The sequence below is a fragment of the Cololabis saira genome, chromosome 10 (assembly GCF_033807715.1).
Source record: "Cololabis saira isolate AMF1-May2022 chromosome 10, fColSai1.1, whole genome shotgun sequence".
Lineage (NCBI taxonomy): Eukaryota > Metazoa > Chordata > Actinopteri > Beloniformes > Belonidae > Cololabis > Cololabis saira.
In genome coordinates, this window is record NC_084596.1 from 32,107,717 (window position 1) to 32,132,721 (window position 25,005).

General features: G+C 41.3%; 1 protein-coding gene across 1 annotated transcript in view; it reads left to right on the forward strand.

Moving 5' to 3' along the window:
- The window catches only part of si:ch211-106h4.4 (MAM and LDL-receptor class A domain-containing protein 2), a 32,481-nt gene that overhangs the window by 4,955 nt on the left and 2,521 nt on the right, over nt 1–25,005 (forward strand). Inside the window, exons 10-47 of the mRNA XM_061732573.1 lie at nt 2,376–2,644; nt 2,884–2,974; nt 3,083–3,226; nt 4,084–4,215; nt 5,532–5,665; nt 5,767–5,938; nt 6,058–6,177; nt 6,709–6,863; nt 6,959–7,054; nt 7,406–7,496; nt 7,581–7,700; nt 9,127–9,229; nt 9,309–9,459; nt 9,573–9,792; nt 11,703–11,826; nt 12,262–12,391; nt 12,481–12,559; nt 12,666–12,821; nt 13,411–13,536; nt 13,622–13,834; nt 13,915–14,034; nt 14,884–15,045; nt 15,144–15,235; nt 16,545–16,712; nt 16,836–16,994; nt 17,612–17,720; nt 18,191–18,313; nt 18,450–18,549; nt 18,753–18,912; nt 19,439–19,547; nt 19,675–19,818; nt 20,294–20,478; nt 20,849–21,014; nt 22,240–22,458; nt 22,784–22,959; nt 24,235–24,466; nt 24,632–24,791; nt 24,876–24,990. Coding sequence (XP_061588557.1) covers nt 2,376–2,644; nt 2,884–2,974; nt 3,083–3,226; nt 4,084–4,215; nt 5,532–5,665; nt 5,767–5,938; nt 6,058–6,177; nt 6,709–6,863; nt 6,959–7,054; nt 7,406–7,496; nt 7,581–7,700; nt 9,127–9,229; nt 9,309–9,459; nt 9,573–9,792; nt 11,703–11,826; nt 12,262–12,391; nt 12,481–12,559; nt 12,666–12,821; nt 13,411–13,536; nt 13,622–13,834; nt 13,915–14,034; nt 14,884–15,045; nt 15,144–15,235; nt 16,545–16,712; nt 16,836–16,994; nt 17,612–17,720; nt 18,191–18,313; nt 18,450–18,549; nt 18,753–18,912; nt 19,439–19,547; nt 19,675–19,818; nt 20,294–20,478; nt 20,849–21,014; nt 22,240–22,458; nt 22,784–22,959; nt 24,235–24,466; nt 24,632–24,791; nt 24,876–24,990 — 5,525 coding nt within the window. The remainder of the gene's footprint in view (nt 1–2,375; nt 2,645–2,883; nt 2,975–3,082; nt 3,227–4,083; nt 4,216–5,531; nt 5,666–5,766; nt 5,939–6,057; nt 6,178–6,708; nt 6,864–6,958; nt 7,055–7,405; nt 7,497–7,580; nt 7,701–9,126; nt 9,230–9,308; nt 9,460–9,572; nt 9,793–11,702; nt 11,827–12,261; nt 12,392–12,480; nt 12,560–12,665; nt 12,822–13,410; nt 13,537–13,621; nt 13,835–13,914; nt 14,035–14,883; nt 15,046–15,143; nt 15,236–16,544; nt 16,713–16,835; nt 16,995–17,611; nt 17,721–18,190; nt 18,314–18,449; nt 18,550–18,752; nt 18,913–19,438; nt 19,548–19,674; nt 19,819–20,293; nt 20,479–20,848; nt 21,015–22,239; nt 22,459–22,783; nt 22,960–24,234; nt 24,467–24,631; nt 24,792–24,875; nt 24,991–25,005) is intronic.

The window sequence follows — 25,005 nt, forward strand, 5'->3', positions numbered from 1 at the left end:
GTCTCTGTCCTCCGGTTCCTCACCTTGTCTTCCGAACCTGACACCGATTGCTGCCTGATCCTTGTCTTGCATTCCTGCCTACTCCTCGTCGCTGTTCAGGGTAATAAAGCAAACCAGACAAACTACCACCGTGTGCTGCATTTGGATCCAAAACCTCACTCCATAACACAGTTGGTCCAAGCCTCAGCAAGACAACTGCAGGCAGCCCATCACTGCAACTGAACGCCTGGTCTCCCTTCCTCTCCTTTATATATCTGTCCCTCAAGTTTTTCAATTTTTTCTTCAAGTCATCCACTGTAAATATTTAAACAGATTTTATTAAAAAACCTTTCTGAACTATGTCATCTAGATTTTTAGATATACTGAGTGAACATGTAAAGTATGTGCTTCAGTTTACAAAAGTATTGACACGTGGTCTTTTCATAACCATATATTGATAAAGGATTCAATTTGATCATGATATGAGGCATGGAAATGCTATTTTATTTTAAACTAACTTTTTATTGTTAAAAGAGCAAAAGAATTTCTACCACTTTTAAACACACCTGGTATGTCCAAATTCTGGGAGATTTCTCTCCACTTTTGTCCCTTTTTATTGATGTCACGATAGGCCTGCAGTCTTGTATTCCACAGCTCCTCACACAGACACACAGACTCACAGCCAAGATCATTTTTTCCTCCATGTTAATCATCTCTGATCTGCAATTTTTTTTTTTCTCCCTCCACCACCTTCTCTCCTATTGGACACCGCCGAGATGTCGTCACAGGGCGCATGTTGAATTCGCAGCGGCAGCCTGCGCCCTCTTGCGCCTTTGCCGCCACGCAAACCCGGCGGCATGCGCCCTCTTGCGCGCCGCCGAGCTCGGCGGCAGCACATACACAATGAATGGGAAAGCCGCCGCCGCTGTGCGCCCTGTATGTGAATCACACTCCAGTGAAACAGGACAGGGGGCCGTGGGTGACTTCACTAATAAAACCAAGTTGAAATTAGTGATTTTCAAATTTGTCATATTATATTGTTTAGCCAAAAATAGATACATTACCTCTTCGCTATCCATCCTGCAAACGACCGCTGAAAACAGAAAAGTAGTTTTGAAAGTCTGTCCCGTCTTATTTCATTCACTATCAAAACAAATGCACGCAACAGGGACAGGAGTTTTCCGGCAGTACGCGCTGGTGCTCATGGGAAATGTAGTGTTCTTTCTGGTAAAGCACTACCGCTTTTGTCCAAAGGAGCCGCCAAACTCAACAAAAGCTGAAAGTTACTTTGTGCTGCTTTAAGTAAATAGAGCTTCAGTATGAGCGACAAGTTGAACTAGGTCGCCGACATTTTAGTAACAAAAACAGGCTCCATCATCAAACCATCTTTTTTTCATGTTTGCATTACACCTGTTATTGTGGGATTTCATTCTTGTAAATGCTCCACAACTTCTTAAATGTATTGTGGCACTCCCCAGCTGTCCTCGGGACCCCTCAGCGGCCGTTCTTCCCTGAATCTGAACCATTGACTGTCAGAAACAATGGGCCCTCTGGTTTGTGAAGAGTGGTTTTGAAGCCCATTTTTCCTTGCACTGACCGCAGGCATGCTGCTCAGGGAGCCCGGAGGGATATGCCAACAAAATGTGAATCAAAGTTTGCTTTGGCTACCAGCACCTTCAGCGGATCCCCACCTATATAGCTTCAGAGTTGCCGGCAGACGTTTACAGCAGAATATATAACGTTTAACGTGTTGATTCGACAGCAAACTCAAAAGTTACTGTCGCGTTTAGCTGATGCTGGGTTAGTAGAAACTGCTGGGTGCTTCGCTTAGCACGGGAGCATGATGATTACAGATGCTTTATTTAAATTCTCCTGGCTTGGCAAAAAATTCATCCCCTTTTCATGGATGCGACATCGAAAGATTCAGACTAAAACGTTTTTTTGAACCAGGCTGTAAATATGTTTTTCTGCTCTTAAAGTTGGACATTTTAACATGGATGTCAGGGGAGATTTGCGTTTGCACCAGCCTCCAGCGGTCAGTCGAGGAGCTACAACCAGTCTCAGTTCCATATGAGCCTCAGCCTGAAAGTTAGATGGTTGGCGTTTGGTCTGAACAGATTCTCGTTTCTCATTGCCCTGCCATCCCCCATTTTGACTTCTTCTTTAATGATCCTAAAAAAAAGCTCTACACCTCTTAGTTCGTCCAATCATCATTACTACATGCTGCCATTGCCGCATTAAAAACAGTCTCAAGCTCAGTAGGACTAGTTGGACTGCAATGATTGCTTATTTTGGTAACTTTAGTAAAACCAAATCATTTCATATCACTCAGTGGAAATGTAGAATCGACACTTCAACCGCAGAGATCATGTAGCAAAACTCCAAATTCTGTGCAGGTTATTACCTGAGTGCTGAGTTGTGGAGGCACCCTGCCGGGTCCAGAGGAGCAATGATGACTGCAGTAATGGGGCCCACTCCTTCTGACGGGGAATGCCTGATGTTTTATTACTACATCGAGGGACAAGGAGCGGGTGAACTCAATATTTACCTTCAAACTGCTGACAGCCATGAAGACTCCACCAAGCTGTGGACCATACAGGGAGATCAAGGGACGCGTTGGAGGCACGGAAGAGTTACGCTTTTCAGCCCTGAAGCTGCCTACCAGGTAATCTCAGAACGGACATGGTACCAAGTTCTCTCACAATGATTTCTGAGTAAGTGCAAAATATAAAAGCATCTTAAAAGGCATGGAAAGAAATATCTGCAGGATGTTAAGTCTACCTTTACTTGTCCCCATGAAAACACGTCATGAACTCTTCTGTAATGGCAGGACAAATAAGAATCAGGCGCTCAGGACGTCTCAAAGGTTTAAATGAAGGTATTTTTTCTTCTTCTGGATGACAGGTCATTTTTGAAGCAGTAGCAGGGGATGGATCAAAGAGGGACATTTCCATTGATGATCTCACCGTCCTGAACGGCGCCTGTCCCCCAGAAGGTTGGTGAACACTGCAAATGTTCAACTTTAAAGTGAGAAAAGCACTTGAAATGCTGAAAGCTGATCACTGGTGTATGCATGTTGTGGCGCCCGTGTTATATCTTGAAGGTTTTTGTGACTTTGAGATGGACTATTGTGGTTGGGTCAACAATCCCCCACCGGGGGGGACTGGAGTGGACTGGGAATGGCTTTCAGGGAAAAGTGGCGGTTACTTCGCTCCAGGAAGGGACCACACCACAGATTCTGCTTTAGGTAAGAGGTCACATACTTACTTAAAGTACTGAAACAGCAGTGTAACTTAACTTTTTAGCACTTACTGTGCTTTATAATGACACTATTTATCAAGTTGGTGTGAATAAATTATAGGGTCAATGAGTGACTACAATACTAATTTTGTCAATAAAAATACTTTTAGATACAAGTTCTGTAAACATTTTTATTAAAGGAGCTACCTGAAGTTTTAATGTTTTATAGTTTGCATTATGTACACTTGTTTTGAGAGAAACTCACTTTAGGCTCGGGAGCAGTCGGCTGTGCAAAAATGAATCACACACACACACACTCGCTTTTGCTATAATGATATATGAACCTTTATTACCAGCCAGAAAAGCAAGCATCTGCATAGAAGACACACACACAATTACTCTTTTGCTAGGACAAGGTGTCAAGTTATCCCCCACAAATGGCAGAGCAATATTACGCACACACAATTACAAAGGGCCAAGGCCTTATACTCTTACCTCGACACAAGAGACTGTGAGAGCCGAAACAGTCCTGATACAGAGTAGGCCAAAGGAACCCCGCTGGGCGTCCGTGCACTAGACCCGCAGCTGACTCTAACCCAGACTTCTGGCTCTCGCGTCTTTATACCTTTTTACTCAGCACCTTGCGGAGGGGGCTGAAAGGGCCCCTCCAACCCCCGCCTGCCAGTTCTCACGCTTCTCAAGCTCTCAAGTCTTGGTTCACACGGGAGCCAAGCGCCTCTCTCACAGTTACATTAAACAACAGGTGCATAGCTGATATGACTGTTTTGAGAATTAAGGACATTTCAGGACACAAAACTTATTTTTTCTTCCTTCAACACTTAAAGATGTGTTTTATGTCTACAGGGCACTTTATTTATTTTGGCTTCAGACGTATTTATGAAAAAAAGGTTGCCCAGCTGGAAAGCGGGCGTATGGAGGCTGTAGACCAAGCTTGCCTTGAGATGTGGCACTTCGCCGAAGACTGGGGTTATATGGGTGAGTACGCTCTTTCATATTTCAAGACCATTTCACATCTAATACACAGGTTTGATCAACCTGCAGCAGCATTAGTGTTACTTGTGTAGTACTGGTAACCACTAGGGATGCAGAGTGCTGGAGTGACCGTAGAAAAAGAAAATATGTTGATATATAAGCATGTCGGAGTACTCGGCCAACTTGCTGATGCAGGATGCTAAACTGACACACCCAAGGAATAATTATACAAAAAACATAAAGAGAATAATGCTTCAGACCAACCTTCCTGCTTCGTTTTCAGCTGAGTCTGGTTATAAAAAAACTTTTGCAAGTCAGGAAAATTAGCAAGAAAAAATATTTTTCCTTGTGAAAAGTATTTAAATAGTGACAGTAGAAACTAATTCTATTGTTTCTCTTGGCAAACGCAGTTTCGCTTGTTTGTTGACCAAGTTTTGATTTGGTCCTTTTCGTTTGCAGCATCAAATGACTGGAACTTATTACAAAGAACAGTGGAGAGTTAGTGGGTTTTTTTCTGTTTCTGCTTTTCACCGCTGGCTAATGGGAATTTTTTATGGAATTTGTAAATATTTTGTTTGACATCGTTTTAATCTACATGATATTCTTTGTATTTTGTTGTTCTATGTGTTGTTTTCCCTTCTCCCTCACTTAGTTTTCATTTTTATTTTATTATGGCCCAACATTTTGAACAAGAACTAGTTCTAAATGTTCTTCCTTGGTTAAATAAACTAATTATGGCATGCATTTGTCATGGCATACTTTCAATGAGTTTCTGCAGTGTCATTATATACATTTCCACAGTGACTTGCATTAGTTTTTCTTCAGGATCTGGATGCTGCGGCACAAAAATATCCTGAACGGGAATAAAATGTGGAGTCTGTGAGCCGATTCACACGTGAACAGGATGTCTCACCATTACCTTTTTCACAATTGCAGCCTGTTAAATCCCAGAAATATCAATTTGGAATATTCTTGTGACGTCAGGAAAAACAAAATTGTAAAGATTAAAAATAAATACTGGTCATTCAGTGTATTCAGGTGGTGAGCTGCCCTTATTTCGCGAAGCAAGACCTGACCAACAGAAGCCCCCCCAGATCATGACACAGACCCCAACAGGCTCTCACATTAGCATTAGTACATAGCAGTAAAACAAAGCATGTTAAAATAAATGGACACGTCCCGACTGGGCTGAAACATGAATATTTTTGTAATTGTTCTGGTAATTGTCGGTATGAATAAGCGTTTTTTCGACTCAAAAAATGTAATTGTCATACATACATATCTGTAAGATGTATTTAATTATTTTTCTCTGCCTGCAGGTCCATCGGTCATTACACTTACAGTGTTTGTCAATGAGACTGCTGGACTACGCCCTGTGTGGGTTACCAACGGCCATACGAACAACTCCTGGATCCAAGGCCGAGTGGATTACAGTGCATCCGGTCCTCACAATGTACATTTTATTTTATACAAAAACCCTTGATTATTTTTTAAATAGTTTCCCACAAACAATTGAAATTCAGGCTTCAAACAAAGTGACATCCTTTATTGCAGATTGTTTTACATGCCAGGCTCCCAGGCTCCGAGAGTGGAGGTGGTTTTTCGTTGGATGACATTCACATCATCAGAGGCAGGTCTTGTAATGACACCATCGTCACCACCACACCGATCCCTGCCACGACCACGGCTGCTCTTCCCTCCGCCATGGACTGCACCTTCCAAGAAGGTTAAACTGGGGATAATGGAGTTTAAGTAGGGTGTCTGCAGCTTCTGCAGGGGCATTTGGAAATGTGGATATGAATACTGATGCTGACTTTTAAAAAAAATGCATTTCTTACAATACAGGTCTGTGTAACTGGGTCCAGGAGATCAGCGATGATTTGAACTGGACTCTCAGTCGTGGACTTCAGGTGGAGGAGCCGTGGAACGGACCTCAGTATGACCATACTCTTGGAAATAATCAAGGTATTGATCATTGCTAAATGCACAAAACTAAAAGAACATTTAAATAAAAGAACATTTATTACAATCAGATGATTTGTGGGTAATCTGACCTAATAAGTGACTATTAAGTTATTCGAGAAAACGTCAGATTTCGATAAATAATTTTTCCTGTTGAAGGGCAAATATGAACATACAGTATATTGCTGTTTAGTCCTGAATGCACAACTATGGAGAGTTTACCTCAAAGACTTGGATAGTTTATTGTTTTGTCTTTGTTTTGTTTTTTCTTTTTTTCAGTGATGTAGCTATATTTTAAGCTATTATAGGCACAGTCTTGTACATGGTGTAAATGACAATGAAAAATCTATGAATCCTTGACATATGTGAGTAATACTGAATAACCTGTTATTTTGGAACATCTGGTTTTTGTTTTTGTTTTGCTATTCTCCTCTTCTGTCAATAACGTTCATCCTCCTTAAAACACCAGCCATTGAATTATTATCATGAGTTTGTTGATTTCTTGTGGTGGTCATGTTTTTGTTTTCTTCCAAGGTTTCTTTTTACTGCTGAATGGATCTGGATCAAAGGATGGCGAGCGAGCAGTTGTCTCTGCCCCCGTCATCAGTCGCCAGTCACAACGCTGCGTCGCATTTTGGTATTACATGCTCGGGCCTTCAGTATCCACTCTGGATCTGCTCGTTGAGACAGTATGTAACTGAGTTTGCGCTGCAACAAACGTTTCGTCAAACACTTTACATTAGAGCATGTCAATGTAGATGTATAATTATTTCCTTTGTTGTAGATATCCTCTGAGAATTTAATGTGGACTCGTCAGGGGACTCAAAATCCAGAGTGGATGAACGCACAAGTTACCGTCAGTCTGAACGATACACTTCGGGTAAACTTCAAAGCACAAATATATAAAAAAACAAACAAAAAAAAGTTTAACCCTATAATATAGCCTTGCTCCGGCTATATTTTAAACCTGATGGAGATATTTGATTGTTTTTTTGCCAACACCCTGCAATGAAATCAACAACAAACAACATAACTTAAACACTTCTGGTCTGGATTGTAAATTATTGTTGATTATGGACGCTGATACATATTTGATAAGCTGAAGTTCATTTAGGATAATAGATGGAACAAAAATAGAAAAGGTTCTTAACTTTCAGATATTTTCCACCTACGGAAAAATGTCTTTATGCTGTTTCTGTGTTCGGTTTGAACTTAATTTCTTCCTCCACAGATACGCTTGACCGGCCATAGAAACATCCGCAGCAGAGGATTCATAGCTGTCGACGATGTTACAGTGAGAGAAGGCGCCTGCAGTTATCAACGTATGTCAACATTAGCGTTAATATGAAGCCAAAAATTAGCAGAGATTGTTTTAACTCTTTTTTTTTTTTTTTGCTCCATATCAGATGTGTGTGGGTTTGACTGGGACATGTGTGGATTTGAGAACAGTGTCAATAACAGGGGTCGCTGGGGTCGCGTGAAGGGAACGAAGCATCATCTGGATCACACCTATGGAACGGAAAATGGTGAGTGAAAAGCCGTGTCACCCGTGTGCAGCTGCAGAAAGTAAGTCGTGTGCACACATGATCTGTTCTGGACAACAAAGTTAATCAGCAGCAAAGTTCAGCAGAAACTGAAACTCAACATTAACCAATCGTGACGGAAAATTTATTTTCAGTCCCTCTGTGGGTTACATTCACTTCAGACCACTATTGTGTCTGCGTAGTTTGGGTAAAAGCCCATGATCTGTTTACTCCACTAAACATTAGGAAGACCCATCCCACAATTTAAGGAGATAGAAAGAAAAAAAAAAACACTCCAAAATCAGTGCCACACCTCAGAGACTTTGTTGTGTCTCTGGAAAGTTCTGAAAAGCGCCAACCACGATGGTCACATGACTAGCTTACATTTGTGCTGTAGCAAATAGGTTTTTACAGTGTTGTACTACGTACAATAAGCCCCGGACGAGTATGCATACTGTATACTACATTACATGTGCAGTACATACAGTTGGATGTGGTGCCTCCTTGTTTTCTGACCATTTTTGTTTCTCCTTTTCCATTTTGTATTTAAAACATAAAAGAGCAGTTCATTTTGTTTCATTGTTTTTCCTTTTATTTTCGTCCATTACAGTAATCCCTCGTTTTTCGCGGGGGTTACGTTCCAAAAAGAACCCGTGATAGGTGAAATCCGTGAAGTAGTAACTTTTATATATTTTTTTTACAATTATTATACAAGGCATCAAATTGCGGAGATCAGCACTGCCCCACCGTGACCCGAGTCATTGGAAATTTAACGGGAGAATCGGTGCAGAATGTTTTGCAAACTTAAATTTGGCAAGCTGTTTTACGTACATGTACAGTTCATATTAAACTGTAACGTTATTGACACACAGGAAGTGAAGAAGCGGGGACACCATTCAGAATGCAGAACACGATGCACAATGCAAATCCGTGAAGCAGCGAGACCGTGAAAGGTGGAGCGAGGGATTACTGTATTGTGCTTAGGTTTTAAAGTAAAAAACTTATTAAAATCATTTTGTGATTTCCCTTTTTCCCAAATAATGTGACACAAATAATTGTCAGTGTCACAACAGATGTTCTCCGCTGGGTGCTGGACTTCATTGTGTGATATCAGCTGCAGTGACGTCTCCGCTCGGTCACCAGGCATAGGCTACGCAGCAGGGATTGCTGCATTAGCATTAGCACATGTTCAGTGTAGAAAAACCTTATTCTGGGGGGTAAATGTTTGAACACATTCAGTTTAGGGTATGACTCTGGTACCCTGCTCGTATGCGAGTACACATATCTCCTTGCATTTAACAGAACCGCCTTAGTTCTGAGCAGATGTTGGCAGGCTAACCTTAGCATGTAGCTCAAATCAATTCAGTCGTAATAATGCCAAGACAAAGTTTGATGGTTGAAAGCAATCAATTTTTATTTTTTTTTGTAGGTTACTACATGACTGTGACGTCTTCAAATTCCGAACAGCCTGAGGTGGCTGAGCTGCTCACACCAGAGTTCACTTTGGCTGCAGAGATGTGTGTGCGCTTCTGGTGAGTCCAGTGATGCTATGACACTCTGGATTTAACGACTGTAAATTTAAAGTTTTTTCATTTTAGTTTCTATTTTCAGGTATTGGTTACCCACAGATCCTTCTGACACCCTTGCAGTCCATGTGCTGAGAAGCGGGGAGCTGGGCAGTGCCCTCTGGCAGCGGCCTGGTTCGCCCTCTACAGGCTGGGAGGTGGCAGAGGTCACCGTGTCCTCACCGGCTAAATTCTATGTAAGTTTGTCGTTTCCTTTCAGGCCGTTCATCACAACATTTCCCACTAAGACACAAACTGTGATTCTCTTTCCTGTAAGACTGCAACCTAAACCAGTCATGTCCTTCCTCAGGTGGTGTTTAAGGCCTTCAGTGTGCCTGGCACCAACGAGTCTGTGAAAATAGATGATTATTCTGTGAGGGATGGGGCCTGCAGTCCTTCAGGCAGCTGTGACTTTGAATCTGGACCGTGTACCTGGGTCAACATTCAGAAGGAAGATCAACATGAGTGGGTCCTGTCCAACGGAGGATCCTACGGTCCACCAACGGACCATACCACTCAGACTCCGGAGGGTATGATCTTGTCTATCGATCCATGTTTGCAGTACCTTGCAGAGGCTATGACAATCATGCTTATTAAATCCAGTTCATTATAATCCATATAAAATCTAATTCATTGCAATTCATGTTTATGTAAGGCCTAGGGGTTCGGTACGGTTCGATCTGGTATTTTGTGTTTTTCCATTATAAAATGGTCCGATCAGACCCAACTATACCATACTATGTTAAGGCCCCTGTTGTTTGTAGGTCCATAGAGAAATGGCAATGTAGCCTACTGTAAGGGCAGAGCTACTGGCGTCACATGATACAAACCATTGACATCACTACCCACGACTAAAAGGGCAAAAACCAGCACAAGCGTTTGTAAACACTTTTCGCCGCCTGTAATCTTCTCTCAAACAACGTGGCATAGATTGTACATATATACGATTGGTAGCATCTCCATGGTAGCTTTGCTTTTGTTGTCGTCGTACTGCTATGATGCCACGCTAAGTTTTGGTCTACACCCCCCATGGACTGTGGCGGTCCAACTTGCAGCGGAAACCCTCGACTGAATTAACTGGATCATTCTAAACCGTACCGAACTGTATCGGACCGTACCGAACTGCTCAGTGGAAACGGGACTTAAGTGATAAATAGTAAACCAAGCACATCTTTGTAGTAATCATGACCTGTAATTAAAGCTAGTGTTTAACTGACACAGCTTCTTAACTTTAATATTTGTCTATGATCTGTTTCCTACTGCCAGCATCACTTCCTAATGCCCCTGCAAACTATTCTATTGTGTCTGCAACTTGCATTGAATTACTCATAAAAACATTGCTGTTTCCAACAAACTTTGAAATATCTGCAGTTTGAAACATTAAAAACCAGCCATAATTGACACCACTGTTAAGCATTAATATCTGACAGCTATTACAGCAAAAAAAGTATAATAAGATAAAGCGCATGATAAAACATATATAAAGCAAAACAGTCTGGTAGGTCAATTTTTATTCAACTCATTCACAATAACTCAGAATATCATTCAGTTTGAACAATAGTACAAAAAAATACACTCACATTTTATATAATTCGTCTTCAACGTATCCACGAATAAAAAGTGGTGAGCGTCGTACTACTTACTGGTACTGTTCTCTGATTGGTTGATCGTTGACAGTGATAGCCGATACCTAAAGTTAGTGTGAGATTGGAACAATGTTGTATTTCAACTTTTTTTTCTTCAATTTATACATTTTTTCCCCTTTCTGTTTTCTTTTTTCTTGTGAAAAGGGTAGGCATCATAAGCTTAGGCTTCAGTCTACACCTTTTGCTCCTTGGTTTTTAGTTAAAATTGTATATATATATATATATATATATATATATATATATATATATAAAGTTAAATAAGTTATATATATATATATATATATATATATATATATATGTTTTATTTTTATTATTTATTTTTTTTGTATTACACTGACGATTTACACCTCTACTTTGGGTTATTTGTGTTGTGGAAATTGAAAGGACCAAATATTTGCTGAACGTCTAATTATAGTAAGATGGACTAGAGGTTGGATGATGGTTGCTTGCCAGCATTACATAATTAGTTTAAAGTTGCAACCGTATTCAACCAAGGACCAACTTTAATGTGTCAGCTGAATGGTCCGACAATCAATCAAGCGGAGCGGCTTCATTCTCACCAAATTTACACTAAAACATTTTGACAGATTTTTGAGCGCAGTGTCCCACATTAAATGGGTTCAAAGTCAGTAAGCACAACTAAATCCATACATGAGGTGCACCTGATTATAGGACACACTGCCGATTTTTGAGAAAAAGTAAGGACTTTAAGTGCGCCTTGTAGTGCGGAAAATATGATAGATGTTTGTTTGTTTGTTGATTTGGTTAAATGTGGTCTTTATTTGTGCATGTAGGTTGGTTCTTATTGAGCTCTTCACCACTCCAAAATCACCACAGTGTAGCACAAGTAGTGTCTGAATGGATCCAAGTGAAAGACACCTCCTCCTGTCTCACCTTATGGTACCATATGGAAAACAGGTCAGCAGAAAAAAACAACAAAGTCATGGCTTTTGTCCCTGCATAAATATGTGACAATGCAGTATATTGATGCACTTTATCCTGTAATTTGGTTTCCTCATTGACTTCCTCAGGAAGTGTGCACAAATGTCATTTAGTCATGAATCACCTCCTGCGCTTTGTGCTAGACTGATCAAATTCTGTGGAAGAGGTCACTTTCTACACCAGACTTGCTATTAATATTAAACTAAATACAAAAATGGGACTTTGGAGAATATCATGCCACACATTTTGCTTAAGTGTAATTAAAAACAATGTGGAGCTTCCAAGTTTTCCATTATTGAGAGGATCATTGTCACAGATTACTGAGTTTTGTGAAATCAATCAATAATGTTCGCGAAACTAACTTGTTTTTACGCACCAGACAAGATCCTGTTACTTATCTGTTGTTGCCAGTGACTCCGGGATCCTGCAGGTGTTCACACGTTCAGCTCCATCCGAGGAGAAGCTGATATTCCAGGGCAACAGCAGCGGGAACAGCTGGACCAGGTTCTCAAAGTCTCTGAACATGACCAAACCTTTCCAGGTACCCAAAGACTTGTAATGAGCATAAAGTATAGAAATACTGGGGAAGTAAAGTGTGCTATAACATAACTAACATCCATTCACCAACAGCTGGTGATCGAGGCAGAAACCAGCAGCAGAGGATTCATTGCCATTGACGACATCAGTCTCACATCTGGCCTTTGCCAAGGTAGTGAGGCCGTCTTGGTTTTTTTTGTCCTTTTCCATTTCTTTATTTGTTTTTCTAAACAGACTTCTAGATGAAAAGTAGACCAAAGTAACTGTGTTTCTTTTAGTTAATGAAACCAGTTCAGGATTTGTGGGCTGCTCGTTTGAAAACGGGACGTGTGAGTGGGAGGACATCAGTGTTGGCCAGTTTCAGTGGGTGAGAGGAAGGAATGCCACTGGGAACGCTGGACCCACTGTGGACAACACACTGGGCACTGAGCTGGGTAAGGAAGTCATTACCCAGTCATGTCAAAACCAACACATATACGCTGATTCAGTTTTTGATAATACAGGAATAGATACAGTAAATGTACAACATCAGACGTTTGTAAATCAAACAAGCTTTGAATCTTTTCATAATTGCAGCTCACCAGTGTGGGAATCAGCAGGGTTACATTTGTAACCTAGCTGTTCTGTTTGTTAACAAGCAAAAAGAAGCTGAGTGTGTAACTGTGATTCCTCCGTTTCCTCTTTTACTCTGTGTATTTTAGCAGCAAGCAGATGAGTGGTTTTAGCCACAGTTTCCTCATCCTTGCTCTTACATCCTAACCCCCGCCTGAGTTTGGATTGCTCCATTTAAAACTCATGCTAAGCAGGAAATATGCGCTCCTTTGATGTAGTTCTGCATGTCCACAGCACATTTCCATCCCCCTGGAGTCACAAAATAAAGTTTAATAATTATCAAAATGTCAAATGGTTAAAAAATCTCGTTATATCCATGATCACATGAAAAGTATTGCTCCTTGCCATCGAGCTGCTGAAACCTCCCACCATCACGGTTAACAGGGTGTCCATGATTTCTGGTTCTTTCAGGTTGGTATGTGGCGGTAGAGGGGGATCGGGGGGAGCACATGAGCCCTGCTGCCCTGCAGAGTCCCACCATGAGCCAGGCCAGCGCAAACTGCACATTATATTTCTATTACAACATGTACGGCGATGGTAAGTTCTGCATTCATACCTGTATGTGTGCAGAACTGTAGAACAAAATCTTGGACGTGGGTCAGCATGTGTTTAACTGTTACAGACACAGAGCTCAATGTGCTGCTGAAGGAGGGCTCCAGGACCACTACGCTGTGGTGGTTATCTGGTAACCATGGTGATTCGTGGCACCGTGGGGAAGTTACGGTTGGCCGGGTCCCTCTTGGCTTCACCATCCTCTTGGAAGCCTCCAGGGATCTGAATAAGCCGGGACACGTCGCCGTTGATGATGTTGACTTCACCAGCTGTTTCCCACCCGGTGGGTTACCAACCTTTTTGGACTCGTGTGCCTTTTGTTTTTTTTACAATATTGAAGCAGCTTTTGGTTTCCCTCTACAGAACCGCAGCCCAAGTGTCCTGAGAGTATGTTCACGTGCAACAACAGCGTCTGCGTCGACCTAAACCGCGTGTGCGACTTCAGTGATGACTGCGGGGATTGGTCTGACGAGAACAGCTGTGGTGAGATGATAAGTGCTGTGTAACTTTTTAAATCAACGTTTATCTGGGATGAATTAAGCTGGTTGTCCTAACTTCTGGATATGTAACAAGTGCCCTCCTCCTCCCAGAGGTGTCAAGTAACAAAGTACAAATACTTTGTTACCTTACTTAAGTAGAAATTTTGGTTATCTATACTTCACTGGAGTAATTATTTTTCAGACGACTTTTTACTTTTACTCCTTACATTTTCACGCAATTATCTGTACTTTTTACTCCTTACATTTTAAAAACAGCCTCGTTACTCTATTTCATTTCGGCCTTTAAATAAAACTATCCAGTTAAATTGCTCCATCCGGATAGAGTGAATTTGGTTGTGGTTGTTTCAGATGTTCTTGTCCAGTTTTGTTCTTACATCCGTTCCCTCAGATTCCTGCAACTAAACTTGGATGTACATTCCAATAAAGGTTAGGATAAATGATAACATGCCTCTGAAGTTTGACTTTTTGCACCATTACAATACTTATAGGCAACTAGTCATCATATCTTCTGCTCTCTGAAACACATGTTAATGCTCAATAGTACACATATATGGTTCTTTAATATATTTGCATTATACTAAGATGCATTCATTTTCAATGGCTTTTGTCCTTAATGGCTTTTTTCCCCATTACATTACTTTTACTTTTATACTTTTAAGTAGTTTTGAAACCAGTACTTTTATACTTTTACTTGAGTAAAAAACTTGAGTTGATACTTCAACTTCTACAGGAGTATTTTTAAACTCTAGTATCTATACTTCTACCTGAGTAATGAATGTGAATACTTTTGACACCTCCGCCTCCTCCTCCCATTTACCTGCCACTGATGCAGATAAACAAGGTGTGACGGAGCGCTGTGACTTCGAGCAAGGCTTGTGCTCCTGGGCGGAGAGCAGCGTGGACACACCTGGACTGGAGTGGACACAAAGCAAAGGGCAGGAGGCCTGGCCGAGCCACGGCCCCCCCAGGGATCACACCCAAAACTCTGATGCAGGTCTGAGACTCTGAGATGCTCAACAATGAAACTAAATTACCGACTCCTGGACTAATTGTGACGCTTCAACTTGAGCCTGCTGGGACGTTTTGTTGCAGGTCACTACATTACACCTGCGGCTCATCTGACTGCAAAGGGCCAGACATCTGAGATCCTGTCTGAAACGTTACTACCCAGTTCAGACTGCACCGTGAGTGTCCTCTATGACCTGAGTCCTGACAAGTCACTAGTTTGCACCGTATGTTTGGTTATGGTTTATAAAAGGATAAACGGAGAAGCAGAAAGACAGAAAACTAGAAACTAATCTTTGTACAAACTATTATTTATAGTATGTGAATGTTGTCTTTACATTAAACATTTACATTAAAAGACATTAAAAGATGATGGCACCACACATTTGCAGAAATTGTGGTCAGTTATAAGTCAGTAATGAAACGTGATGTTTTCCAAAGTAGCATAACTTTGAGAGATCGAAAAAAAAAATATCCCAATGCTATGGTTCAAAACCACTTTTTTTAACTGTCTTTAACTTGTCTTTCTGTTAATGGCACCCAGTAGTGAGCAGTTAAACCCCTCTTCTCTCTGCAGGGGGGTCTCTTTGCCCACTTCTCATGAAGCGCAGTATATTCCACAAAGATGTGAAACTGGGTGGAGATCCAGATGTTTAAGCTGCATAATTGTCCTTTCACCTGGCTTTGCAAATCTGCACCGCTCAACTGATCAGTGACCCAAAACATTGAAAACTTTATGTTATCTCAATGTTTTAATGAGCTTCAGAGATAAAAAAAAAAATGCATTAAGAAAAAAAATCATAATATGTCCCTATTAACTTTATATTTGTTAATTAGTTTTCTAAAGTGGTGTGAATTCAGTTTCCTCAGGTCTTTGGGAAAGTCTGTGACATCCTTTGGACAAATGATCGTACTACTACCGCACTACGGCTCCCTTATCAGTCTTATGTTTTATATGGGGTGTGCCTCTTTTAAAATCAGTGTTAAAGTTTCCTGTTATTGACTTTATAGGTTCATTAAATGCCACTTTATGTGAAGGACTCGCTGTTTAAGTCTGTACTGATGTGGACCTGTGATGTCACAGTACCCGACAAATGTGAAGCATCCATTGAATGTTATGTTGGTGGGTTTTTTTTCATAGTGTTCCTTTTAAGACTTATAAAGATGGCTTAAATATGTGACTCAGTATCATTACAGGCAGTCAGAGTGAAATAAGTATGACGATGACCAGTATTACTGGGGAAATTTTATTCGATTTTTATGTTTTCTCCGCTGCAATTAAAAGATCATTTTCCAGTAACGTCTTGCTGTAAAGTCTCCCTCGTGTGCCGTTGATCACGTTTCTCCTGCTTATCTCTGCCCTTTGAAGGTGTTCATTAACTCGTCCTGCAGCCTTATCACATTTCACAAGATTATTTCAACAAACTTTATCCCCCCTCCCCCCTCCCCCTTCCCGTTCTGTGTCCATTTCACCGTTTAAATCCGTAGGTGAGATTCTTCTACTTCAGCATGGATAATGCTGCAGCCACGCTGACAGCGCAGTCCAGGACACTGACGTCCGGCAGCAACGACAAAGTGTTGTGGAAGAGGGAAACTTCCCCGAGCTACAGCTGGAACCGAGCGGAGGTCTCGTTTTCCTCTTCAGTCAGCAGCAAGGTTTGGGAGTGCACAGCTAACAAAGAGGCCTCATTCATGAAAATCCTGCCAGATTGCAGATTCGGTGACATAATACCGTAGAAAGTGTCAGAAGCAGGTGTTTTAAGTTTGTCTCCTCGTCAGATTGTCTTCAGGTATGAGCTTGGGGACGCTCCCAGGGGCCTGGTTGCGCTTGATGACATCTCCTTTTCCAAAGAATGTGTTTTTGACCCTGACAACAACGATCTGCCCGACACACCACCCACACCTGCCCCCACGTCCCCACCGGTGAACCCCTGTCAGGTAAACCGCAATATCAAACGTTTACCACACTCACAAAAAAAAGTACCTGTATTTTCTGGACTATAAGCCGCACCTGTATATAAGCCGCATCTGCTCTATTTTTAAAAAAACAATAAAAAAAAAGATATACAAGCCGCACCTGTATATAAGCCGCATCCGCTCTATTTAAAAAAAAAGATATGCAAGCCGCAAATATTTATGTTGTTAGATTAGATATTTACTACATGTACAGAACAATTTTGAACTGTAAATGATGTACATGTTTGTACCTAAATAGATCCTTTCCTAACAGTGTCTTTTAACACGGCAGCAACTTTGCTGATTAAAACGGGACAGAACCAAGAGAAAATAACCGCTATTTATTTATCTATTTATCTGTTTGAAATCTGCTTCTACCTACTTCTATCTGCTAAAGAAGAAGTAGTGTATTCTTATTTTGTCTTAGTTTTGATTCTAATTCCGGTTAGAGCGCCCGAGCGGTGGAAGAAAAATCCACAGAATAGCCGCACCTTTGTATAAGCCGCATGGTTCAAAACCTATGAAAAAAGTAGCGGCTTATAGTCCAGAAAATACGGTAGATGAAACAATACTCTGATTCTGTTTCTTTGATGCTTTAGGATGATGAGTTTTTTTGCCACCTGTCAGCGGGGAAGGTGTGTATTCTGGCCACGATGCAGTGTGATTATCTTCCAGACTGCCCCCTCGGAGAGGACGAGGCCGGCTGCGGTGAGAGCTGCATGTTGTATTCACTGTGTTCACTGAGACTGAATTGGGGTGGAAGGGGGTGCTTTCATTAAAAGCAGAGTCTACTATAGCAGTCCTGCCCCGCTCTGGTGTACTGTTAGTAGTTTGTAAGTGATCATCATTGCTGCTTCACGCACTGCAGAAATGGAGACATAAGTTGAGATCAGTTGTGAGATTTTGCAAAACAGTGATGTGACATATATCACAAGTAAAGCTCCACAACAAAAATATGGTTGGTATGTCCAGCATTGTTTTTTTTTTTTTTTTAAGACAGGAAGAAGCGCGAAGCAGAAGCAGAAGGTCTGTTGAAATTTAGAAAGAGTGGCACATTTCATCCACTCAGAGTCGAGCTGCCCTTCAACCCCCTTTCTCCCGGATCAGGGTTTCCTGAGTCGGTATCCATCTCCCTTCTTTCTGCAGCTGTCTCACTCACACGTTTACTTTCATTCTAGGTCCGTGCACGTTTGAGAACAACCAGTGCCAGTGGACTGACATCAGTGATGGGCAGAGCAAGTGGCAGAGGCAGAAAGCTAACAACAACACTGAGCCACCCACAGATCACACGACAGAGACTGGTGATTCTCCTGGTTTATCGGCAGATTCATTGATGTCGTGGATCTAATATAGATCCTATGAAATGCTTCTAACTGGTCTGCTTCCTGTTCATGTGTGGAGGCCAGCTTTGTTCATTCACTCGTCCCTCATTCTCAGGCTACTACATGAGCGTGAATGTCACTGTGGCGTCTGTGCAAAGCGACGCCAGGCTCCAGAGTCCCCAGCTGCACCTTTCATCCCCCTACTGTCAGATTTTGTAAGTCATAATCACCATTGAATTTTTCTGATTATCAGCATAAACGTCTGTTGAAAATATGAATTTTTGATGGAGAGCTGAATGTTTTCGTTTATGAATTGCTCAATGCTCCCTCCCCACCACCCTCCCCCGCCTTTCTGCCATGCAACTCTCTTCCTAATCCTGCATTCTCCGCTTCTTCCTTCCTTCTTTCCTAAACGCAGGTTTCACTTCCACATCAGTGCAGAGAGTGCTGGGTCACTCAGAGTGCTTATGCAGCAAGCTGAGGGAGGTGAAGCAATCCTGTGGTCACGCAGTCACAGCACTGTCTCTCGATGGACTCCAGAACATCTGCCTGTCAGCCTGTACCCAGAGCCTTACAAGGTGTGCTCTACACTTTGCACTAAACTATTTAGTATTAAAACTTAAAGTCATCCAGAAACAGTCAAAATAATGATCAAATTCGATCTCTCTTTAGATTTGCAGAATACTTAACACTTATATACAGCGCAGATTCACAACAAAATTCATCTCAACGCACTTTTGAAAGAAAGCTAACAGTTAATGCAGTTAAAATAAATGAAGGTTAGTTCTGTCCAATTTAATTTTAGTCTAATTTGCTGTTCTCAAAATTTTAACAAAGCAATTTTATTGAGCAAAAGTAGCCGCAGGACCATGCACAAGAAAACACAAAGAGTACATGGCGTGCATATGAGCAGGGTGTGCATGAAGGATGAGGCTGGAGAAAGTCTCTCAAACTCAAACTGTGAATCGGAAATTGCATTTTGCTTTTCAGTATTTGTGTGGAGACAGGAAAAGTGTGTTCTATATAGCCAGTAAAATGCAGCGTTTTCTTTGTTTTTGGTGGGACTGATCATTTAAAAGTGTGTTTGGTCATTTGTCTTGTCAGATTTCGTTCAGTAGCATAAATAGAGCAAACCAGGGAGCTGCCAGAAAACATGTTGTTGCTCTGGACGACATCTCTTTTCTTAACTGTGAAGCATCCTACAAACCACCAGGTAAGTACAGCTTCATCAGATGTCCTTACTGTGCGAGTTCCTGCGGTTTCAGGTGGTGGTTTCATCCATATTTGTACCTCAGCGGTGGACGACATTTGGTTTACTAAGAAACTCTTTCATTATCTAGCTCTGTCCTCCTTTGGCTGTACTTTTGAAGATGGACTCTGTGTTTGGGTTCACGGAGCTGAAGAAAACTTGAACTGGATCAGCGGGTCAGGTCCAACAGAAACCCCCAACACTGGGCCAGCAGGAGACCACACCACCGGCGAAGGTCAAAACCGTCCTTAACTGCCCTTTTGCATGACATTTCCTTTGCAATATACTAATTAGTGCACAATTATGCGGTAATCACACAAAAAAAGTATTTCTTTTAGATAACTACTTCATATTTAAATTCAAATGAACATTATCTTTCATGAAAGATTTTCAATGCCAAGTCTTTATTTGTATATTGTCACAAGTTACCATGGTGACTATTTCTTCTTTGTATTGATGTGATTCTTTTAGTCTTTTATAATTGGCAAAATCAATTAAAAGGACAGCAGTGTGTCTTCTAAAGGAAGACATACTGTCTGACATGTTAGTACTTTCAAATAATTTTGATCAAAATATATAACAATACAAAGGGGAAGATCACTCGTCACAGGTAGATAGAGTCTGTGAACAGAAGATGAAATTAATCTTCTTTTTTTTTAATTATCACTATGATGTCAAAGGCAAGAAAATGGTTTGTGCTTCTTTCACAGGGAAATACCTTTATATCAAGAGCTCCCATCAAAGTGTCGGGGATACGGCCCAGCTGAAGTCATCGCTGCTGCCACCTGCTGGTGAAGGAGGATACTGTTTCAAACTTTGGTACCATATGTTTGGAGCTACTGTGGGTTCCTTGAGAATCTATCTACAAACAGCTGCTCCCTTTGAAAGAACACTGGTAAACCTCGCCTGACATTGATATTATTCTTATGATTTATGTCCAAATAAACAAAAAGATTACAGGTCATTGAACGCTGTGCCTTTTCAGTAATAATGTTTAAATCCGGACAATTTACTTCCTTTTGCTGCACTGTTGGCAAAAACAAAATGTCTCCGTGGCTGATTGGGAAATATTTGTGGCTATTTCCTCTAGATTTTCTCTCTGTTATTATACTTTTGTGATGGTTGTGAAATGCGGATTGCAAAATAACATCAATGCAGAGGAGAAAGGGTAGAAACTGCAGAGTTTCAGTGCATACCGCTGTGTTGCAAAAATCTCCTTACATCCTCATTGTGTCAAGTGAATCAGCCTGCTTTCTTTCCTGTAGGTGTGGCAGAAATCAGGAAATCAGGAGGATGAATGGCTGCTGGTTCAGACCCATGTGACCTTGCAGAAAGTCCACCAAGTGATTCTGGAGGCAACAGTGGGAGGCCAGGCGGGAGACATAGCAATCGATGACGTCTCCTTCATCCCAGGACCATGCCCTGCTTCCGGTAATAGAGCTTACACTGGAGAAATGTCCCCCTTAAGAAAGAAAATGCAACACAAAATGTCTGTTTTCAGTTGTGCAATTCTTTATTGATTCATTTTAAGTGAACATAAATATAAAATAACCCTGATTAATCTGGCGCCTCAGTCTTCAGCTCAAAGGTTTCCAGTCTAAGGTCCAAGAAATATTATAGGTTGTGTGAGGTTCTCAGTGCACAGTGAATTATGAAATATCTCTGTGACACTGCTTACACACTGAGGCGTGTCTATCGTTTTGATTAAATTGCGGCCAAAAGAAAGCAAACTAACTTTTGCACAAGAACCCTGGCAGTTGTGTGAAAATGCAGCTGGATCCTGCATTTACAATCAGAGCAGCAAATGTCACAGACACACAGATTCTCTCTGTGGCAGTAACAACTGGATACATGTTTCTAAATCAAACATCAGTACAAAATTACTATTCATGTGCAAACTGTATCACTTCAACTGTGACGATTAGTTCCATCTTTCAGTCAAAGAATTATTTCCATCCAATAAAAAGTTTGGGATTGTGAGAGGACACGCTATTACACCCAGACTGGCCAAACAAAAAGTTTCAGGGTAATCTCCCGCTCAGCACTTTTGGAACCAGCAGACAGGCCTCTGTGGCAATAAAAACACAGACCTTTACATGCTGCCACTAACACCGTACATGCATTTCTCATCTCCTCTTTGGATGAAGAGCCTGGAGCAAAAATGTAACTGGTGTGCTGAAAAGATTACTGAAATATTTTTAAGGAGGCTGAAAGGGAAAAAAAACAAGGTCACAAATTGTTTCTTTAGCTCTGTTGTAATTAAATGGTGAGCTTAAGAAGGATCTTGTCTCCTTCCATCCTGCTTCTCTAATCTGGTTTTATCTCAGATATTTCCCCTTAACATATCATGAAAAGGCAAAAGGTCTCAAACCAGTTCGGCCAACCTCTGGTTTGTGATTCCACTTGACTCGGCCACACCTCCTTTACAGCTCTGAAAAACACATCATTGAGCCACACCGTAACGCTGACTGATCGTGTTTTTTAATTTCGATTTAAAATTGTGTTACAACAGTGTCTTATACCCCGTTTCCTTCTTTATATGTCCTGTCAAATTTTAATTATTAGCTGTTATAATTGATAGCTTAAAGAAATATATGAAAGACAGTTTCCTGCATAAAAAAAGCAGAACCCATACTTTCTTGATGTTGTCATGTAGATTTCTGTGACTTTGAGGAGGGGTTCTGTAACTGGCAGCAGGAGACCAACCATGACTTTGACTGGATCAGACACTCGGGTCCCACTCAGAACTCCCACACAGGACCAGATAGTGACCACACCACCAACACAGCCACGGGTCACTACGTCTACCTGCCGTCCTCCATCACCGACAGAGCTGGCCAGAAAGCTTTGATGTCCTCACCACTTTACCCCGCAGGTGAAAGTCCTCATTTGATCCTGTATCTGAAGCTCACTGACATCAGCTACTTATTTATTTTTAGGTAATACTGCTCAGATGATAAGCACATCTTGGTGCTGAATAACATGCAGGAATTTCAGAAAGCTTTGTTAATGATCTGCTTTGCAAATGTAAAGATTTTTAATTAAATTCACAGACAGCCCTGGTTGATATGCTCACAGTCTGTATTCTTTGATGGATAGCAGGGGGAAAAAGTTCCAAAAAGAAGGCCAGCAATGAAAAGGTTTTGTGATATTGTGTACCCTCCGTTTTAGTAAAATATAATTTTCTTTTGTGTTCTCAGATAAAGGCTCTTGTGTGCAGCTGTGGTATCACATGTACGGGGATGGAATGGGGGAGCTGAATGTTTACCAGCAGGGTGAGGACGGGAAGGAACTTATTTTCTCGCGGACTGGAGACCAGGGCCGTCGGTGGAGCTTTGCTCAAGCTTCACTCCGTCCCCGAGTTCAGCCTTACAGAGTGAGTCACACAGATTCAAAAGTTCAATTCAAAATATGAGATAAAAGCAAATCCAGAACTATCACTTTTTTGTATTGATGTAACTCAGAATACCATGATGAGAAAATCCCCCACAATCTGTGAACATAGGTGTGTAAACACGCTCTGCAGACATTATGTTATCCCTCCTGGTATGTAGGTTTGACGTTTTATGTACTGTAATTGCTTCTCTCTTTTTTGAGCTCTCTCACTCTGAAGCTTTTGGCTCAACTCCCAGTAAAATAAAGCAGCATTGCTCTGCTAAATCACGCCATGGGGAGTTTTTCTTCCATCAGTAAGACTTTTATGAAAGCTAACTTCTACTGTATGTGGTCTCTAAAGCCAAATACATAAAACTGCATGCCAAGATATAGAGTAGTTGTCATTTACAACTAGGGGTGGGTATTGGGAAGGACCTCACGATACGATACGCATCACGATACTTGAGCCACGATACGATACACATTGCGATATCCCGATTATTATATTCTACATAGTTCACCGAAAAATTTAAAAATGCATTACACATCTTAAAATCCAAGTTGTATATATGTACATCAGATGATAGTGATGGATCTTAAAATCCTAGTTGCACGTTCATCAGATTATAGTGACAATTCATGGGACAAACTGAGTCAAAACAATGTTTTATTATAACTATACAAGCTAAAGTTACAACATATTTGTATATGTTTTTCATATTATTTACATCATATGAAATTAACATTAAATTTAGTATGAGGTTGCTTTAATTATGTGGCAAATGATAATAAACACAAGAAAGATGGGTACTAAAACCAAGGACAGGCACAGTGATCAGTCAGTATAGATATAAATCCATAAATAAATAAACCTCTGTCCATTATTTTTTAAGGACAGGCAATTGTGTTATATAAATTATAAAGTGAAATAAAACCTGAGCTCAGTGCAGGGCCCTCCCAGGGTTGGTAGAGAGTGGCAATGCCCAGGACTGTCACTTAGGTAGGAGCACTGGGTGATATAATGGGAAAAAAATCGGGGATAAAAAAAAAAAAAAAAAAAAAATCGATATTCAAATTTTTAATATCGATATTGAATCGTCTGGAAAAGTATCGCGATATATTGCCATATCGATATTTTTGCCCACCCCTATTTACAACCAACTTTGGTCAAGCTTTGAGTATTATCCTGTCCATTAAATCTGTCAAGGATGTAATTCGACTGATATGATTATAATACATTTTGAAACGCAGTTCCTAATCGGGCTCTGTGTTTCAGATTGTGGTGGAGGGTGTAAAGGCTGGTCCCACTCAGCAGGGAGACATGGCCTTTGATGATGTCCAGCTGTCGGACGCTCGGTGTCCTTCCTTCTGCGACTTTGAGAGCAATCTCTGTAGCTGGAGTAACGTCGGAGGAGGAGTCGATCAGGCAGACTGGCTCCGCGGCTCAGGAGCTTCCCAAAACCCACACTCCGGGCCCGCTGTGGACCACACCACCAACTCTTCTCACGGTAACGGACTATGATATAACTGGTATCACAGATGGAAGTGAGGGGGATTGAATCCCCCCCCGGACACACCTGTTCCTGATTTGAAGTACAGTTACAAAGACCATCAGGTATGGCTGGCTTTATAAGAGCACCATCTCCTGACCGATGATGTCTTATCTCCACTAGGTCACTATGTTTATGTGGATAGCTCAGTGGGTGAGTGGGGAGACACAGCCTTTTTAATCAGTAATGTGTACCAGCCGACCAATGGAGGTACCGCTGTCACATTCTGGTACCACATGAAGGGGAACCACGTCGGAACTCTCAAACTCCACGTGAATGACAGGTCTGAGCATCATCAGCATTAAACACGAGCTTTGTATCGCTCTGGATTTGCAGTCCACTGATTAATACTGGTCTTTTGTCTCAGGAAAATGCATGCTACTGGCTCCAACACGGGACTTGAGAAATGGGTAGAATCTGAATCCGAGGGAGACCTGTGGCAGCCAGCCACTGTGCACATAAAACACGAAGAACCATTCTGGGTAATCATGAAGCTA